The sequence below is a fragment of the Dermacentor albipictus genome, chromosome 10, assembly GCF_038994185.2.
Source record: "Dermacentor albipictus isolate Rhodes 1998 colony chromosome 10, USDA_Dalb.pri_finalv2, whole genome shotgun sequence".
Lineage (NCBI taxonomy): Eukaryota > Metazoa > Arthropoda > Arachnida > Ixodida > Ixodidae > Dermacentor > Dermacentor albipictus.
Window position 1 is genome coordinate 94,051,321 of NC_091830.1, and position 20,810 is coordinate 94,072,130.

Below are 20,810 nucleotides of genomic sequence, written 5' to 3' on the forward strand. Positions count from 1 at the left end.
CACTCGCAACTATTTAATTTCAGAACACATACTTCATGTTTATATACCTGCGCACCCTCAGGCGTCAAAGCAAATCAAGGCAAGATTAGAGGCTCTTTTTTTAATATATATATCGTTTGCCCGCTCATACTCGGGCGTCAAAGGCATGGCACTTATCTATCATGGTGTGCAATCCTATCGTAATTTGTTGCAACCCTAACAACCATTTTTAATACACATTTTCTTCTCTCTTCTTTTTAGTGTACTTCCAAAAACGCAACCTCACCACGGCTTAGATGTACAGATGGCTGACTGATACAACCCTCTCCCCTCTTGTGAATACGAAAGGCTTCGATTATTTCCCTGGTTAGTTGATCCTTATGGTGTGATAAAACTGTGGTATTATTGTAAAGCGGCCAGCACCCATGTGGTGAGCAGTACCCCTTAATATGGCAATGAATGTTTCCCCCTAGTGACCTTTTGTGCTCTAAAAGTCTCGTGTTTACACAACGACCCGTTTGGCCGATGTATACTTCATTCCCATATTAAGGGGCACTGCTCACAACATGGGTGCTGGCCGCTTTACAATGATACCACAGTTTTATCACACCATAAGGATCAACTAACCAGGGAAATAATCGAAGCCTTTCATATTCACAAGAGGGGAGAGGGTTGTATCAGTCAGCCATCTGTACATCTAAGCCATGATGAGGTTGCGTTTTTGGAAGTACACTAAAAAGAAGAGAGAAGTAAATGTGTATTAAAATGGTTATTAGGGTTGCAACAAATTACTATAGGATTGCACACCATGATAGATAAGTGCCATGCCTTTGACGCCCGAGTATGAGCGGGCAAACGATATATATATTTTAAAAAAAGCCTCTAATCTTCCCTTGATTTGCTTTGACGCCTGAGGGTGCGCAGGTATATAAACATGAGGTATGTGTTCTGAAATAAAATGGTTGCGAGTGCAGCGAGTGTCGTCTATTCCTGCTTGTCTTCACTGTGTCCGTGTTTGTGCGCTGCTTTACCAGCAAGGTACTATGATAAGGAAGCGGTCGTCCGATCAAATCTAGGTCACCGTCTTCAGAACAGTATAGGCTTGGGCTGGTTGGTAATACATAGTTACACTGGAAGCATAGCACGGGAAGCAGGAGCACGGCAAACCTAAGCAGGAGCTGGGAATATTAAACATGCGAAGAAATACAAACGAAAGCAAAGATCACAACGTTAAGGTCGTGCAGGTCTCCGCAGGAAATCCCCTATAGAATTATAGCTCGCTGGGCATGGCCTTGAAGACTAAGTCGGGATCAAGAAATCGAAGAAGTTGGAGACAAGGAAGTCAATTTAAAGAGAAAAAAATTGCAACAGAACTTGCGTTGAGGGAACACCTCGCCCTACATAGAAGTGAAGCTGCGTACTGAAGACATTTCCATGTGCATGAACCAAAGTTTATTGACAATTCCTACAAATTCGAGAAAACCACCAATTTCCTGCTTTATATTTAAAGTATGCGTATTAAGATATTGGGATCTGGAGGCTACTTCACCGCTACAACGCCCGATAAAGCGAACAAGAAAGCCAAAAATAAAGCCCATAGGGATGTAGAAAGTGCACTTGAACGTTTAAGCGCCCAGTTAGCGAGCCTTCAAATAGCTAATGTACTACAACGCAAGTGATTGATGTCACAAAACAACACGCTTATCCAAAGCAATGCATAACCAACTTGGCCAAATTGCGAATTTGCTTGCGTGCTTTGCCAATCATCCGGATAAAATTTTGATTTATTTATTGCCACATTGAACTTTTCTACCTTAGAGTCTTTCATTGTCTTTTTTATCTTACGGCGCTACTATCCTATCTCTCAGATTTAAAGCCTTTTTGTCAACCACTCACTATGACTCATTCCCGCTAATTCGCCCCTGTTCATGTACGCGTTTTATCGGGTACAGGTAACATGTATGGTGGCTCGGCACCATGTCAGTTGTCCACCAGTAAGATGACAGAAGAACTACTCCACGCATTGAGCGTGCAGTCAAACACGCCTTTGTTATTGGGAGCGAAGGCATACCGAGGCGCCATCTTTCGAGAGCACTCCTCTGACGTAATAATAGGGCTAACACAGAGCGTTCCTCGTGATTTGGCTGTAGGCACTCAAGTGAAGCACCGCGCGGGCGCCCCTCTTGAGAGTTCTTGAAGTGCCCTAAATGTAAGGGAAGTTGGCAACTGCAATATGGCTGCTCCTGCGCAAACTGTAAACACAGAAAACTATAGATGCGTCATATCTTCATAAGATGCAATGTACGGAAACTAACTTTGAACGTGGCGAGGGATAAACTTTGTTTCATTGGAACTATTTTGGTAAAGCACTTTTGGCAGGGCAACAAATAACGATCGCTCTTTAAAGAAATATCTGAGATAGTAGGGTGACACCTCTGGGACACTCCACGCAGAATTACCACTATCACTACACAAAAAAAAAAATTCTGGGCATTCAGGTGCGGCACACTCGGGATGAATGTTGGCCGTCTGAGATCCGTTAACGAGCACACTAACAATGCCTGGTATTCGGGCGCTTTCGCGGCAGCCTTGGCGGGAATCTAACCCGTGGAACTCGACCTCAGCCGCCCTTTTGGCGCCGCCACTGGAGTACCGCGGATGGCAGCAGACATTCAAGTTAAGCTTTTACATTCAGAAACTGCAAAAAAAGCAACTTGCATTTGGTTTTTTTTACCCCAAAATTACTTTCACGAGGTTTGTTAACTTATCGCGCCATATTCTAAATAAAGAAAATTGTACCGATCAAACGGACACCATGGAATCCATGTTAGGCGAAGCTTGTTTGAAAGGGTTAATGAAATTATATAAATTTGCCCAGTTTGTTCCCGCGTCTTTGGCGTCAAGAAAACTGGACCGCGCGCATGTGCTCTCACGCAGCCGTGCAATGCAATGGGACACACGCGGTGATCGCCTTAATCAGTTCGTCGGCAATAGTGCGATATGCGTATACGTGTGATCATGGCCTAAGGGCGGCACCAGGTCGTGCATTCGAAGGAAAATATTATTGCTTAATAAGTAGAACATTTGGCTACTTTTCGTGAGGACCGGGGATCGACCCCACCATCGGGCAAACAAATCACTTCGTATTTTTAAGAGGGATATATACGCGAGTCGGCAGTATTGGCCAGCAACGACGGTTGGAAAAGTCCGCAAGGGTTTGGAAAGAATACTTCGGCGCACAAATATCCAGGACATCTTTACAATATTTTTTTCTTAGTATAATTGTTTCTTCGTTTAGCAGGTAGTCGCGCTTCCATCCTAGTCTGCCCTAGACGTCCTAAGGCGTACCGTGGTTGCTCACTGGTTATGGTGTTGGGCTGCTAAGCACGAGGTCGCGGGATGGAATCCCGGCCATGGCGGCCGCATTTAGATGGGGGTGAAATGCGAAAACACCCGTGTACTTAGGTTTAAGTGCCTTTTAACTGACCCCAGGTGGTCCGAATTTCCGGAGTCTCTCACTACGACGCGCATCTTAATCATAACGTAGTTTTGGCACGTACAACCACATAATTAAAAACTTTTTGACGTCTCAGGACATTTTTACAGCGTTTAGTTTCAACGCTCGCGACCTTTACGAATAGGTCATCCGAAAAAGGCCATACGATTGTGGATAACAAATGTTACGCAGCTAGGCGAGCAGATAATTTCCACACCGTTCCATGCCAGTACCCGAGCGGCGCCATCAAGAACCAGTAAATGGGCGTAGCACTATCAGAGTGATAGTAGACTTGGCAACAGCTTAAAGGACAGAACGCTGGCAACATTTCAAAGTTTCCGCAGAATCGTTGGCACGACGCTTGCGAGTCGACGTGTGCGCCGTTCGCCATGGCTTCTCAAGGCAAGCGGTACGCTCTGTGCGGTTTTACCGAGGAATTGGATTGGAGAGAGTTGCACTTCGTCGAGCCTATTCCTGCGCACAGAATATGCGACGCGTGCGGCGTGCTGCCCAGAGTGACCGTTTTTCTGCCTTGTCGACACGTGCTTTGCGAAAGCTGCTACGAGCAGAGCGTACTCGACGGAGGACACGCCTGCCCACTGGACGGAGGCCAGTTCCTTGAAGAAGACGCTGATAGGAGAGACTTTCCTCTGGAGAACCTGCTCAGGCGGAAGGTAAGAGAACGCGAGAAAATGAATGCGTGTGTTTATGTTATCCACATCAATTTCGCACAGTGAATTGACTATTGTTACATTGCCAAAGTCACATATAAAGATGTATTTACGGTATTTGCAAGAGGGACGATGATGCATATACACGATGATTGTCGAGACTGATTCTGCCTCTACACGTCAAATTGTCTTCTGGCCGGTGCCACTCCTGGTTGCGCCGTAACCTAACCACCGCCTGTAAAGCAGTCGTATCGACCCTAACTATAAGCGAGGTTAATTCGCGCCAAAGAAAGGCTCTAGCCGGGACACATGTACGACATCCGTGGAGACATGCGAGTCCAGCGGAGCGATCTCGTAGTTCACATCGCCAAGCTGACGCAATATCGTGTAAGGCTCTGTGTAGCGCGGCGATAGCTTTCCAGACAAGCCGACGTGGCGACATGGTGTCCATGAGAGGACAACGGAGCCAGGAGCAAATCGAACGTCTCGATGTCGGCTGTCGTACCGAATATTCTGCGCGGCTTGAGACTCAGTGAGCCGGGAGCCGGCAATCTGGCATGCCATGCCAGGTGAGGCAAAGACGTCTTGAGCGTATTCAGTGGGATTGTTCGTCGAGGAAGGAATCAGTGTGCCAAAGGGCAAAGAAGGGTAGCGGCCGAATATTGACTGTAAAATGGTGAAAAGCCAACGGTCTCGTTACGGGACGAATTACAGGCGAAGGTCAAGGAGGGTAACGTGCTGTCCCAATCACTTCGGTCGCGGAAAACGTACAGTCTCTTTGAAAAAATTGGAGGACGCTTAAGCTTCGCCTTCAAGAGTGGGACGCGACAGCGTTCCCGTCGACCCGCCAAGGGGTATAAGACAATGCGCTACGGCACAGCAATCACTAACGATGCGCCCCGCATCGGACTTGGCGCCCACCTATCACGCGGTGAGCGTCGAGCAACACAGCGTTCGGCGCGGCAACGAAACGTGCGCCTGAGCGAACGAAACGAACCAAAGAACTCGGTGTCTCGGAGGGGAAACGATATACGCCAGCCAAACGTCGTTATCGGCACGGGCAGAGAGATAGATAGTAATCTAAACCGGGAGCACGGCGAAGCGTCGTCAGGGGAGAGGGAGTCCCGCGACGCGCCTGGCAGCGGTCCCAATGCGCGCGCGGCGCGCCTCCTGTCGGGGCAGCGCCGTACATTGAGAGGAGGGGTCTTCTGTGTTTGCCGCAAGATGGCTCTGCGTGTGCGGAAAGCGCAGAAGAAATGCAGCGGAAACGCACTTCGCAACTCGTGTAATTGTGACTTCTGTACGTTACATGTTCATAATTACCGACATACACCGCAGTATAACTTTCCACGGCTCGTTTCGAAGGCAACACCGCATTCACTAGATGCGCGTTTGCACCGCTTGGAAGTATCGAACTCGTGGCTGAGTGGTAGCGTCTCCGTCTCACACTCCGGAGACCCGGGTTCGATTCCCACCGGGCCAATCTTGGAAGTTGCTTTTTATTTATGAAGCGCCTGCCGTGATTTATCGCTCACGGTCAACGCCGCCGACGCCGACGACACCGGCTTTTCTGCGACACGAGCTCCTTAACGCTATCGCGTTAAAAACTTAAGGCCGCTATGAACGGTCGCGGAGCGGCTGCGCTCCGCTGTAACGGTGCTGCCACCGTCGGCGAGCGCCGCCGCTCCGTTCGCGCCGAGTATAAAGAGGGCGAGGGAAGCATATCTTTTACTGAAGGTATGTGTCAACTAGTACCGAAGCTTCCATAAAACCCAACGTCTCAAAAAATTGGCATGGATGGATGGATGTTATGAGCGTCCCCTTTGCAACGGTCCTTTAGGTTGCGCCACCAAGCTCTTGCTGTTATGCTGCCTAATCTCCTACTTAGCTTAAAAAAAAGAAAAAAAAAACAAACATGACGAACTTCCACAACCACATTTTCTGACCCCCTATGTGAGCTTTGCTTTTGTACGGCTCCGTTTCTTGTTTCCCTGTTTTCTTCCACCAGTCTTCCAGTCGCCTCTTATTAATGTCTATTGCGGACATTTTTACTTTTTCCCCTGCTCTCTCTAAACCCAAAGGCTTCAAGGATGCATGCCAGTAATGCCCGAGTCGACCGCTGGGCAAATGTCTTCACATTCTTACAAAACATGCTCCATGGTGCTCCTTCGTTTCCCCAGCTTTACCACAGAAAGCACATGCTTCTTCCTGCTTATATCTCGCGTATATATAGATGCGTCCTTATCTTAGCATCCATATCCTGTTTCGAAAAATAATGAGCTTCCCTTTGAGTTATCCTAATTTGTTTCATTTCTGATTTCGCTTTTTCCACTTTAGTCGTTGCTCATGGCAGCTGTTCGGTGCAACCGCCGCCCTCTACATACCGGGGGGACAACTAACAGCAACCCAAATATCAAGTGACGTCAGAATCTGAAATCGCACAATGGGGAATCGTCACAACCGGAAATCGCAGTGACGTCAAGATCTCATGCTGCCTGGTCGCGAATGTTTGAATTTCTTTAGCGACCTGCATTTCGGCCGCTGCACCAACAATTATTTTTTTCGAAGGCTAATGCGAGCTTGCGCCTCGCCTCAGCTAAAACGCCAGCGTGTCATTAAACAATTGGAGTGGTGTTTGCCTAAATGTGAACATAATTGGGCTGTTATCGAAGGCAATTGCTCGAGTAGGTTCCTTATGAAGGTGAGCGAATATGATGAAAATAAATACAGTGCCACGGAGGTTTAAAAAGCAGCTTCACTATTATTCATATAGAATGATACAACCAATGTATTTGTCCAAACAATAGATGCTCCAATGGATGACAAGTACTATGGCCAGCACACAGTCGTAATGTATAGCAAAATATGCGAAACGTTTTCACAGAATCGCTCGCAAATCCGCGCGACAACATGTATTCATGTCCAAAATTTATCAGACAAGACAACACTGCCTCGCATACCCGCCGTGGTAGCTCAGTGGCTATTAGCCCCGAGAACGAACACGAGCGGCGCTGCGAGCGCCGCTCGCGTGACGTCAGGGCAAGGACTCGCGCCTGTCGTCTGCTACAGTTCGGGCGTTGTCCGGGCGCTTTCTGCGGTGTTTTCGTTTGTTCGCCCTCGTTCTCTCTGCTTGTATACTTATGGTGGTCGTCTCAAATATATTTTTACGACGTCTTCCTTTGCGAACATTTATTCAAAGAGCTCATTTCTTAGACAACAATGCAGCTCTCGAAGGCCACGCTACAGTGCCAGCCGAAGCTAAGCAGACCAGCCCATTGCGGATTTTTTCATACGCGGATAGACAATCGCAAGAGCATAGCCTATAGGAATCCAGTTATGATACCATACCTGCCGCGGTGCAACAAGTATGTCACAAAGCTGGCTATATATGACTTCTACAGCAGTTACGTTGATTTTATTCCGCTAAAACAGGTTTGCTCACGACGAGTAGTTTATGGTACAATATCGAATTTTCGCATTTCCTCACAGAAACGCTCGGCAGTAGCACGGGGACTTAACTAATACTGGAGCTTAGATTCTACACGCCTCACTTGCTTATTTAACTGCTTGTCAACATTAGGCGGTTCTTCACGTGTTCATTTTTTTTAAACGGCGGAAACTTGAAGTAAAGTTAATGAAGGCTTGCAGCGATTTACAGAGCACAAATAGGAATGTACCAATATATATTCCCTTTTCCGTGCTACACGTTCAACTCGCCTCTTTAGAGCGCGTTTGTTAATGATTAATAATGTATGTTATGTTCCTCTTTTTTTGTCTATGTTACCTAGTGTATATCATTTATTTATTTCAATGCCGCAGTGTGTTTTGCATTGTTATTGTGGAAATATTTCACTGTTCTTTCATATATTGTATAACTGCAATGTTTTGTGGCCACTATATAAATGTAATTTATATGGCGCTTGATGTGTTACCCCATGCAGCCATATTGTACCTAAGGGGGTGAGGTTACCTCAAGCCGCGTCTGTGCGACTTTCTTCCCTCATCCACCTCCACTTACCACACCTCCGTACATGTGTGTGTGTAAATGGAAATTATTAAATCAAATCAAACTCACTTGAGAAATTTACTGGTGCTTGCTGCTTGAGGAATATACATGACGAATCTGTTTGGCAAACTGACACAAGCTGCTCGGCGCAATTTTTTTAGTGAAGTATGCCTGCTGGACCGCATCGCTGCAGCCAGAAAGAAGTCGAAGCGTCAATGATTAGTAGTAGGGGACATATTGAAGATATCGAAATTCCCCCGGTGGAGGGTCAGAAATCAAGTGAAAGTATATGCAAGGCTTGTGGTGCTTTCTTTATTAATGTTTTCGATTGGATTGGAGCAAACTTAATTTGCCTCCAAGGATCTCTTTTATGTACCGATGAAGCGAATAGATATCCGTTTGTATAATTGAATAACGCTGGATCGAGACATGGTGAGACAGAAGGTGCTTGAATTTTCCTTTTGCATACAGGAAATCTAAGCTGCGGTGTAGTAGCTCGAGAATACTTTAGCCATTCCAGTTGGCGCTGTAAAAAACATGCTTTATGGTTTTAATTCGAAGTTGTAGTGACCTGATGGGTTTCGCGAACATAGCGTGCCTCGCCATACGAACAGTCGATTGCTACCGTTACGTGATCAGGGGTTTGCCATATTGTCGATAAAGGCTACTGAGGGCCACTATGAAACATTTCATCACTTTCAATTGAGTAGCTGTCGATCTTAACAACGAAACTTTTCTCTCAGGTGATTGCTACTATGGTGTTTGTGAATTAACTATGTAAATACTCTACATGACGCGCCGTCGTGTTAGCAGCCATGAGCAATTCGTTTTTTTGGAGGCCTGTTTCAGAGGGGGATGAAAGTAGCAGCAAACTTTTTCATAAGAAATGCGCGCCTAACTATTTTTTTGCGCATTAATTAATGACCATATTTGAATAGAACAACACACCAGAGTAATAGGAATCATGATGAGAGCTTCGCTGGGCAGTGTCTTTCTAAAATCAGATAACATGTTGACGCCAATTACCAAATTTTTCTTCCACGTAAATTGCAATGCCTCTCATAGCTAAATACTAAAGGAATGTTAAATGTTTAGCGAAGCATCATACACAACTTCGCGAGTTGAATTTGCAGATATTCTCTTTTTAGTCAAAATTTACCGATAGACACGGCGCATATATGCATTGCAAAACCTAGTAGACCCCTTTAACGCTACTTAGCTTGCGATATCCAAGCCGCAAAGTTTCTCGACTCACACGCTTTTGAAGAAGAAACTGTGGTTAAGGTATGGCAGCTGAAAGAAGCCGACGTATTCTTCAATACCTACGGCTCGAGCCACCCATGCCCCAAGCATACACGAAGGGAACGAGCGCGCGCGGCAGCCGAGCGAGCCGGAGCGAGCGGCGTCCTGGCCGTGACGTCACTCGCGAGAGGGCGCCACTCCTAATTCTCAGGGCTAATGGTGTTGGGCTGCTAAGCACGATGTCGCGGGATCGAATCCCGGCCACGGCGGCCGCATTTAGATGGGGGCGAAATGCGAAAACACCCGTGTACTTAGATTTAGGTGCACGGTAAAGAACCCCAGGTGGTCGAAATTTCCGGAGTCCTCCACTACGGCGTGCCTCATAATCAGAAAGTGGTTTTGGCACGTAAAACCCCATAATTTAATTTTCTAATACTGCGTCGCATCATGTTTTAGAAAACATTCGACTTGCTAATTTTGCTGCCCGTCGCACAATCAAAGTCTGTGTTTAGGAACATAGCTCGACGTTTCTTCGCTGAGCGTTCCGCATTTAACGTCACGACAACACCAACTGCGTCGGATTCCGCAGCGAGAACTTGCACTATAACAAAAAACCTGCACTCAGACCTTTCATCAGTGAATACCGTTTTCTAGGCCAGATAAAATTTTGAAGTCAACTGCACGCCACACTTTGAAAAACACGTGAGCAAATAAAAAAAGTCGGATCAAACCGCTGCGGTGAAGTGAGCAAGGCTATTCCGCGCGACCTAACAGCTGGTTTGCACATTGCTGCCAAGTCTTGCGCCAGGATCAGTGGTTGGTAGAGGTCGCCAAAAGCGATCTAATAAGTTCCGAAGTAAAAAATTGGCATGTGTTCTTTTAGTACAGCAAACACATATGAAACATAATATTTATTCCTATGGCAGTAGATAATCTGATTTCAAATTTTTGATTATTTTTTTCGCATAGATTTTCTAGTTTGTGTTTGCCCCCTCCCCCCCCCTCTCACCTAGTCGCGCTTCAATCGTGTGCCACTAACAGATATCTCTCGCGATATGTTATGGCACGCTTTTCGCGACCTATTTAGAAGGCTCAAGTCTTACTCTCAAGCATCCTTTGATAACAGCACATGTGGAAAACTAGTGCGGCCAACGCGGCGAGAACGTAACGGTGGGGAAATGGAAGCCGCCCCACCGGCTATCATTCCGTTTACCGCGGATGGGGCCCTTGCATTGCCCAGGGGGCGCTGCGAAAATGGTGCTAAAAAGCGCCCCCTGTCCTGAACTGGGTAGTACCAAAGCTCGGTCGTCTGCTTCGGAAAGCACGTTAACAATGTGGACCCGCCACTTTCGGTTTTGTTGTACCACGGCTTGCAGCGAATATCGGGCGCCGAATATTTTTTCAGGGGTGGCACGCTACATAAATGCAATAAATTATGCAACGCCGAATACGTGTACGCCTTTCAAGAAGTAAGCGGCGAAGTTTCAGCGCGGTGTCAATCGCAAGTGAAGCGAGTCAGGTGCGGTTTGCACGCTGCTAGATTCAGGCGCACAAACGCGAGGAAATGCTTGATATAAACGAAGTCGCAGCAGCGATAAGCTGACATCATGTGTACGGAACTGGTCGAGCGCACGATCGTACGTGCCGCGACGGCAGCGGTATTTCCACATGCCGCGAAACGGCGGGCCTCCTGCAATTTTTGTTGACTGCATGCCGCTAGACAGGTAGTTATGCTTGCAATGTAGTAGCGGCCATCTGTCCCTTTAGCAATTGATAAATAACTGATGCAATGCATATGAGCTCGCAGTAACGTACGTGCGAATCGCACTGCAGCGCGAGCTCGTGCGCTGCTCACTTGATGTAGCTTTTAACGACAGCGCTCGAACATCGATGGGCTGCAATCAATACTACCTTGTTGCGCTGCCTCAACGTGCTGGCTTGAGGTCAAGGATGAGCACATTTAACTCTCTCAACCTGTGCTGCTTGTAGTGGAGTAGTGAATTGTCGCCGAATCAGCCCGACCATTTGTGCTCATTTGCACACACCTGTAGTCACGTCACCACTTCGAACCAGCCGAATTGTTATTTGTCGCTGTGGCCGAGCCTCGAATCGTGAATCGCCAGCCATTTCTGCTGCTATGTCGGTCTGCCGTCGGGACTGTAGGTGCAAAGACCGAATGTTAGCAACGCAGATCAGCAAGCTTCAAGAGAGGCGAAGCAGTCAGCATGGCGCGAAGTTTCGCTTACCCAGCGAGACGAATTGCAGCTATCCAGCGCGCACGACGCTCCGCTTCGTGAGGCCTTGAAGGAAAACGGTAGAATCTGATGTTGGGATTCAGGCCTTCTTGTTCATGGCGTTCCACGACGCAGAAGTAACGATGGTGACGCTTTTTTGAGACTGAGCTAGGTCTCCCCGGATCGGCGTCACGGATTCCTTCTGCTTCCAGCATTACGTCTCACGGAGAGTCCGTTTTCGTTAAACTATAGGCTGCGGCTAGCTCCCAGCGTGGTCTGTGAGAAGTGACAAGCCTTTTCGCACTCGCAACAGGGCAGAAAAAAAGTGCGAATCGACGCAAAACTCGGGCTAGAGACGTGCTTCGCCACAGCAAGGGCTCAATATTACCCAAGCCGGTACTACCCAGATAATGTTTCGTGCGCCGCCGCCAGGCGCCGCTACTATACCTCATACTCCAGCGCAAGACGCCCATGCTAGGTGAGCGGGCGTAGGTTTGGCGGCCGCTGTGAAACACGATACGCTCACATTTCGCAATTCCTACTATCGTAAATATCAGCTTATTTTAACGCGATAGCGTTAAGGAGCTCGTGTCGCAGAAAAGCCGGTGTCGTCGGCGTCGGTGTCGGCGTCAGCGTTTTGCGGCGTTGACCGTGAGCGATAAATCACGGCAGGCACTCCATAAATAAAAAGCAACTTCAAAGATGGGCTGGGTGGGAATCGAACCAGGGTCTCCGGAGTGTGAGGCGGAGACGCTACCACTCAGCCACGATTTCGATGCTTCCAAAAGGTACAAACGCGCCTCTAGTGAATGCGGTGTTGCCTTCGAAACGAGCCGTGGAAAGTTATACTGTGGTGTATATCGGTAATTATGAACATGTAACTTACAGAAGTCGCAATTACACGAGTAGCGATGTGCGTTTCGCTGCATTTCTTCTGCGCTTTCCGCACACGGAGAGCCATCTTGCGGCAAACACAGAAGACCCCCTCCTCTTCATGTACGGCGCTGCCCCGACAGATGGCGCGCCACGCGCGCATTGGAGCTGTCGCGGCTCGGACTAGCGCCTCCTCTATAGAGGACGCGCTGCTCGGACTCTCTCCCCTGACAACGCTTCGCCTGGCTCCCTCTGTAGAATCAAGCGTCCTTCCTTTCTTTAGATCACTATCTCTCTATCTCTCTGCCCGTGCCGATCACGGCGTTTGGCTGGCGTGCATCATTTCCCCCTCCGGGATACCGAGTTCTTTGGTTCGCTCCGCTTGCTCAGGCGCACGTTTCGTTGCTGCGCCGAACGCCGCGTTGCTCGACCATATGGCTCGACGCTCACCGCGTCTGATGCGGGGCGCCTCGTAAGTGATGGCTGCCCTGTAGCCCATTGTCTTACACCCATTGGCGGGTCGACGGGAACGCTATCGCGTTCCACTCTTGAAGGCGAAGCTTAAGCGTCCTCCAATTTTTTTAGAGCGCAGCTCTTTGGCGTCCGTTCCTGGGTTTCGCGTCGTCATTGTCGGCGTTGTCGTCGGCCTCGTAAACAGCTCGCCGACGAATCTGCTCAGCCGCCGCGCATGCGCGCTGTCGGCTCTCCGGGCGAGGGAGGATGATGGAAGGGAGGAGGAGAGACTGCGGAGGAGGGCTGGCTACACAAATGGCTCTTTGGCGTCCGTTTCTGGGTTTCGCGTCGTCGTCGGCCTCGTAACCAGCTCCGCACCCCTTTCATCCCCCCAGCGCTAGCAGCGACCGACTGATACCGCTTTCGTGAGTCCGCTACCGCACTCACGAAAGACGTCGTGCACTTCCTGCAACTCGCATTAACCGTCCATCGATCCACACCGATGTTAGTAGTGGGGGACTTTAATGTTGACATAAAGACAAACAGCAATTTCCTAACACTTATGCGGGAGAACATCCCGTTCCTCTCGCTCGTAACGCGTCCCACGGCTGTGACAACCTCGCGAGCCACTTGTATAGATCTCGTCTTTGAGAATCAAGCATTGGTGTACCAAGTCGAACATATATCACTCTATTTCTCCGACCACAAAGCTTCCTTCATGACTATCAAGAACTGTTATTGCAGTCTTTGTTAAAGGAATACGTGTGAAAAATAAAAAAAAAGAATTCTGTGATAGCGCATACATGTGTTGCTCGATTTCTTTGCCTCAATCTATCGAAAAGGTGAAACAGCTTATTTGCTGCGCTCAAATTTCGCATTAGGAAGTAACGTAATCGTCGGTAATTTTTTTCGGGATCAAATTAAAGGGACAACGCTATGAAAACGTTGTCCCTTTAATTGGTCCTGAGCATGCTCGAAACCCGCCGTGGTTGCTCAGTGGCTATGGTGTTGGGCTGCTGAGCACGAGGTCGCGGGATCGAATCCCGGCCACGGCGGCCACATTTCGATGGAGGCGAAATGCGAAAACACCCGTGTATTTAGATTTAGGTGCACGTTAAAGGACCCCAGGTGGTCGAAATTTCCGGAGTTCTCCACTACGGCGTGCCTCATAATCAGAAAGTGGTTTTGGCACGTAAAACCCCCTAATTTTTTTTTTGCGCATGCTCGAACAAGTGTACCTTGCGAGGATCGTTGCTAATATCTGACCTTAGCAGCTGACTGCTATATTATATAATGTGCCACAGTGACAGCTCGTAGTTGTCATCACGAATGTCAAAACTAGCGAATCAATCAAGAAAGCATAAGCTTGAAAGTGGCACTTGCATCTCTCGACTAAATCGCAGAAGGTAGCATGCCTTCAAGGCATTAGAAGGCCCCTCACCAGGTGTGGCCATTTTGAGCTGACAAACGCAGAGCATACAGTGCACGATAACGATCCTGTGTGCAAAGTATTGCATCGCAACGCGCCGCGGAAAGATCTCAAATTTCAAAACAAACGCCGTTTTCCTTCTTCTCGGCGTCGCCGCGCTCCAAGTCGGAGTGTGACGTCCTCGTGTGCCTGCACCTGAGACGTCACTCGTGGTGACACGTGACTTCAAGAATTATTCAAGAGAAATAATATCTGTGCGATCTGTTGCTTGAATTGACGAATTGAAGTTTACAGAAATAATAAAACACATAAACGGAATGTCTGCGTGTTTTTTGTTTTACTTCGCACCGAGGCATGAGAGATGTACTTCCGCTTCGTCTGCTTGTTCCCGCGGTCGTGCTGTCACGTGCTCAGGTACCGAAACTATTCCGTTTTCTACCATGTTCTAGCGCATGATCACGCTCTGCGATCCGCTTGTTCTGCCTCAGTATTCTTTTAGCGCTTAATTAAATCGCTAATCATGTGTCCTTGTTCAAAGTGCGCAAAATCCTGTGCTGCGCGAACGAAACATCTCGCGCCCGACGCCATCAGCGGAAGTGCGTAGCGCCAAAAAAAAAAATCGAGGAGAAAAAATGATGAAGGCGGGGCCTGTGACGTATGCGTCACGCGATCCTTGAGGTCCGGTCTGAGAGAACGCCGGGAAGAATTTTCGCTTGCGAAGGCTAGGCGGGGTGAGGGAAGAGAGCGTCTTCCTTGGCAGTGGAGCCCACCTGCTGAAACCATGGATTCGCGGCACTGACATGTTTCTATCTCGGCTATTAATGAGCCGATTTGAAGCACTTTGGCCGCCGAACGCTCCCTGAACACTCTAATACTAAATTACACCCTATGGGTCGTATCTTGCCACAGAACAATAATCGTCATCTGTCTTGTCCGCATTTCTTTTCTTTACCTCTGCGAGCCCGGTACTTACCAGTGCGAACGGCATGAGCGTTATCAGCATGACAAAACATTCCCGACAGGAAAGTAGCGGGCGCGTTGTTTTCAAGAAAGGAAACGCAAGCAAGGCAGATGACGATTATTGTTGTGTGGCAGATACGCACCCCAAAGGGTGTACCTTTGTCTGAGAGTGAGGACACGTAACAACTTCCATCGTATAATCAAAATTTGCTCTGGGGTCTGGTGAAGGGCCCTGTAAGATTACGGTTTACATACGCTCCAGTTGCCGGGAAGCGTGAGAAGCAGTCAGGGGTCTTTGAACGCTATCGCCTTCCACTCTCAAAGGCTAGGCGTAAGCATCCTGCAAATTTTTTAGCCAAACGTAGCAAACTGGTCACCAACAACAAAAATTCGACAAAAAAGTTATTTTTTGCGGTCTCAGGATAGGTCATACGTATAGCACTCACTCGTACTTATTAACCGGTAAGGATCCTCCTGTATGCGATAAATGCGGCAAGACGCTCACGGGCCTACTTGTCTTGTTAATGTGTCGGGAAGGAGAAACTCAAAGAAAACGGTATTTGCCCTTGCATACAATCAGCATATTCCTCTTCAGCCGGCAATGTTTTTAGTCATTGATCCACTATTTGACAATGAGTCAGTTTTAGCGTTTTTACGCGATCTTGGGATGCTCCATATTATCAGCCCAAGGTATACGAGCCCATCCTCCCATTATAGGATGCTGCTGCGATAACGTTACAGCAAAGTACGAACCTCCGAGCCCTTGTATTGAAGGACTCACGAGTGAGGTACGAGTGCTGCTGCTACCATATAGCTTAGTAGATAATTATTTAGTAATATCACTTGTATGATCACAGGATACACCATTTCTTATTGCCATTATTTTAATACCTGTGCATTACGCTCTTTACAGCGACTGAGCTTTAGGCCCTTCTATAGCCAAGTAACACCTACCTATCGCAATTCACCTATCGATCTCATTAACAAACCATTGGCGCGACATCCCAACTTGCGTGGCATGCTTTTTCCACAACTTGCCCTTACGCCACTAAACACCACATATCATCATCATCATCACAAGCATAATCATCATCAAAATCCTTTAGAATTTCTCTATCCTCTCTTGTCCCGCGTCCCTCGACCCGGTCAGAGGCAGGAGATTAGCGCATGCTTCCGAACCAAATAAAGATTACTATCCTACGTAGCGCGATGAGGAGCACTCCAATGGCTTCCCACTTCTTTATAGCATGAGTTATTCACAACTGAGCACTTACTCCCCATCCGTAGATATTTCCGAGATTCAGCGCATAACTCGCTCTTCAGTCACTTCGACGCGGTTGTTGGTCCATCTGAATTGCAAGTATTTTTAACGCGACAGCGTTGAGGAGCTCGTGTCGCAGAAAAGCCGGTGTCGTCAGCGTCGGCGGCGTTGGCCGTGAGCGATAAATCCCAGCAGGCACTTCATGATTAAAAAACAACTTGCAAGATGGGCTGAGTGGGAACCGAACCAGGTCTCCGGAGTGTGAGCCGGAGACGCTACCACTCAGCCACGAGTTTTTTTTCTTTATTGCCAACTTGGCACAATACAGTGAAAAACAACATCATAACATCACATTAAAAGTGCTAGCTTGTGTCTCGCTAGCATAAGTGGGTAAAAAACGCTTTACGATCAGGAGTTCGTCCAGACAAACACACCAATCTGGCTTTTCTTCATTCTGTTTGTACACATGTCGTAAATATGCGATGCTTTCGTTGAAGTTTGCCCGGGCTGACCTTGCGTTGACGTCCGCATTATGCACTGACATTCTGGTTTTCCAAGCACTGTGCATTACTAGAATCATTAGCGTATCATACGGAACACCTTCGCTTTCGACGGGAAGAAATCGAATGCCGTAGGGTGTAAGCGCCAGTTCCTTTTTCAGGGTTCTTTGCAAGATGTCCCATAAGAATACGGCATGGCAACAATCGAGAAACATGTGCTCGATTGTTTCAGGCCTTTTGCATATTACACAGTATACCGACCATGGTACCAACAACCCTTTTTCCGTTAGCCACGGTATTGTAGAAAGTGTGCCACTATGGAGCATGAAAAAAGTTTTGACTGACGATCGGATAGTCATACTTTTAACCCTTTTTAGCACATTGCTGCCTGGCCCAGAATTGTACATCCTTCGATACAAGGGAACAGACATCATCACATCAATTAGGTCTTTGTAGAGGCGTTTTCTCTTGACTTCACTGAGATATTGCATTGAAAATCTTACTTTTAGAAACTGAACAGCCGCAACAATTTCATGCATGTATCCGCGGACATTGCGTTGCAAATGGGCGCATGATGACACAATGACATCTGGCAATGCGTTCGCTAATCTCACTTGCATAACACTTCTTAAAAAAGGATTTCTTTAATTGCGATAATATACGAACCTAGAGACAATTTGTCTCACAAACAAATGACTCAAACCCAGTCCTCACGATCGCACTGGAAGGAACAAATTTGTGCGGCGCACCCTTTCCCATGATGAGTTCCATACAAAAACAGCCAACACTCTATGCAGTCGTTGAATACTCATGCGCGACATGTGCAACGCTTGCAAAACATACCCTACTCGAACAATAATAAAAATGTTACACACTGTGGCACGGGAAAAAATTGATAGGTGTCGTCCTACCCATTTTTGTGTTTTCTCTCGAGCCTTGTCTGTCTGTTATTTCCAGGATTCTTGTGTATACTTGTAATGTTGTAGTGGTACGCCTAGGTATTTACTTGGAGTAGTCGTCCTCTGAATGTTGGCGTACGTGACTGCCACACTATCCCATTCACCATGCCAGGAACCCTGACATTTATTTCAGTTTATTCTGCTCCCTGTGTATTGACAAAAAGCTGTGGCATCTTTTATCGCATTTGCTACACTTTCTCTATCGGTACCGAAAACAGCTATGTCGTCGTCGTAAGATAATATTTTGACTTCACAAGCCATCATACGAAAGCCTCTTATTTCCTCATTTTGAATAATCTTTAAACAAAATGACTCTAAATAAATGCTAAAAAGTAGTGACGGCAGAGGACACCCTTGTTTCACCGAAGAGACGACATGGATGCTTTTGCTGACTTGTTTGTTAATAATAATAGAGGCAGAGCATCCAGTGTACGACATTTTTACACATTCCAGTATTATTTTCCCTACATTTACATATTACATAATGGTAAAAATTATTTCGTGCGTAACAAGGTCAAAAGCTTCTCCAGATCTATTTGGAGCATTGCCACGTGGTTGGAAAAAACATCACAACACTCTAAAATATTTCTTGCTATATGAATGTTCGTCGTTATGCTCCTACCTTTAATTCCGAACGTCTGGTGTGGTCTGACTATATCTTTAATAAAACCTTGTAATCTTCGTGCCAAGACCTTCATGAATATCTTGTAATCTACGTTAGAGAGGGTAATTGGCCGGTAAGACCCTACCAATAATTGCTTAAGTCGGTCGTCCGTTTTAGGAATGAGAATGATATGCGATTGACGGAAGGAAAGGGGAAGCTCTTCTACGTCATATGCTTCTTGTATTACCGCATGCAATGCCTTAGCTATAGGAGTTTTAAATTTCTTATAAAACGCTGAGCCCAGTCCATCGGGACCGGGCGACTTTTCTGGTTCGAGTCATCGATTGATTTTTCAATTTCCTTTTATGTAATTGAGGCTTCTAGGACTGATTTTGCATTTTCATCTAGTTGCGGCATAAGTGGAAGAAAAGCGTTTACAAATCCCTTGTTTACTTCTTTCCTTTCACCAAACAATTTCCGAAAGTGCTCTACGAAAGCATCTTCTATATCCCTTTTCTTATCTGTGACTGCACCTCGGTACCTTATTTCTTTTATTTCTTTTTTGGTCGCGTATCTTTTTTCGTCACTAAGGGTGCGTTTGGTGGGCGTTTCGCCCATCCACAAATGCTCTGCACGAGCCCGTATCACTGCTCCTCTATAATTTTTGACATCGATAAGCTCAAGTTGTCGCTTGACGTCTCGAATTTATTTACTGCGCAGGCCGGGGGTAACACTTTCTTGGCTGATCAAGAAGTCTAACTGGGCTTGCAGTTCTTTTTCGTGTTTTATTTTACTGTGCTTAAGGGCAGAAGCCCGTTCTATCGCCTTAATCTTTATTTTTTCATTGAAACGCTCCCATCTGCCAATTATGTTCTGGTGATCTTCAAGTAAATCATTAAGGTTTTCCATTGAGTAGTCTACGAAAGGTTTGTCATCCAATAGATTGTCATTAAGTTTCCAGAGCTGTCAATTAAATGCACTTTTTCTTTTTTCTGCTCCTAGCAAGAAAGACACTAAGCTGTGGTCGCTGAAATAAACATGATTGACTGTGTAATTACTGCACAAACGTACAAGAGCTGTCGATATATAAGCTCTATCTAGTCTAGCGTGGCTATTTCCTTGAAAATGAGTGAACTGGGGGAAGTTACATGAAAACAAAGACCCCACGTCATCGAAATTGTGTTCATCCACTATTGCGCCTAAAAATATTGCAATTTTATCTCGAATAGGTCGCTTGTTCACTCTATCTTCTGGTTCACAAACACAGTTGAAATGACCCAGTAATATGACCAGCTTATCGCATCGCAGGTGTTTTTCCATTTCCTCAAAGAACACTCGCCGGTCATGTTCCTAGTTTGGTGCGTACACGTTATTCACCCTCCAATTTTTCATTGCGAAGGTGAAATCACAAACAATATAACGACCACATTGACTGACACTCAAACATTCCTCAACAATCTCAATAGAATTTCGAATAAATAGAGCACAACCTGGTGACAAACCTACTGCATGACTTATGGCAACATTGTACCGATTTCTAAAAGGTGATACCATGCGATCACTTTGTTCCTGCATTTCTACCTTTGTCTCTTGAACTGCTCGATATCCAGCTCATTTTCTAACAGCAGGCGGCTAAGCTGGTACTGGCGTCTCCTAGACGCCAGACCTCTGACATTTATCGTCGCTATGCGTAGTGCTGTGCGTGATTTTAACGCCATTTCTTTTATGCGAAGCATATTACTAGAGCTCAACCCAGCTCCTCAGGCGCGGCGGTGTCGCCTTCAATACCACGTGACACCGTGACGTCACGACAGAGGAGAAACGGGACTCCAACTCGCGCCGTCGCTCGCGGCGTCGCCCCCCGCATCGGACGCGGTGAGCGTCGAGCAACGTAGCGTTCGGCGCGACAACGAAATGTGCGCCTGAGCAAGCGCCGCACGCCTGAGCCGACGCCGACGGCACCGGCTTTTCTGCGACACGAGCTCCTTAACACTGTCGCGTTAAAATAAAGGCTAGTATGCTTCGCATCCTGGGCTTAACCTTAGCTAAGCCACAGCCATTTTTTATATATTCTGCAAAATGATCGCATTACAGTACCCCTTTACAATCTGAAAAATTAGTTAGCATAGTATAACACTTACAG

At 46.9% G+C, this 20,810-nt stretch overlaps 1 protein-coding gene across 1 annotated transcript in view; it reads left to right on the top strand.

The window, feature by feature from the left end:
* Window positions 1-3,756: 3,756 nt before the first annotated feature.
* Window positions 3,757-20,810, top strand: part of LOC139050753 (uncharacterized) — a 28,176-nt gene continuing 11,122 nt past the window's right edge. Inside the window, exon 1 of the mRNA XM_070527466.1 lies at window positions 3,757-4,149. Coding sequence (XP_070383567.1) covers window positions 3,865-4,149 — 285 coding nt within the window. The 5' untranslated portion in view covers window positions 3,757-3,864. The remainder of the gene's footprint in view (window positions 4,150-20,810) is intronic.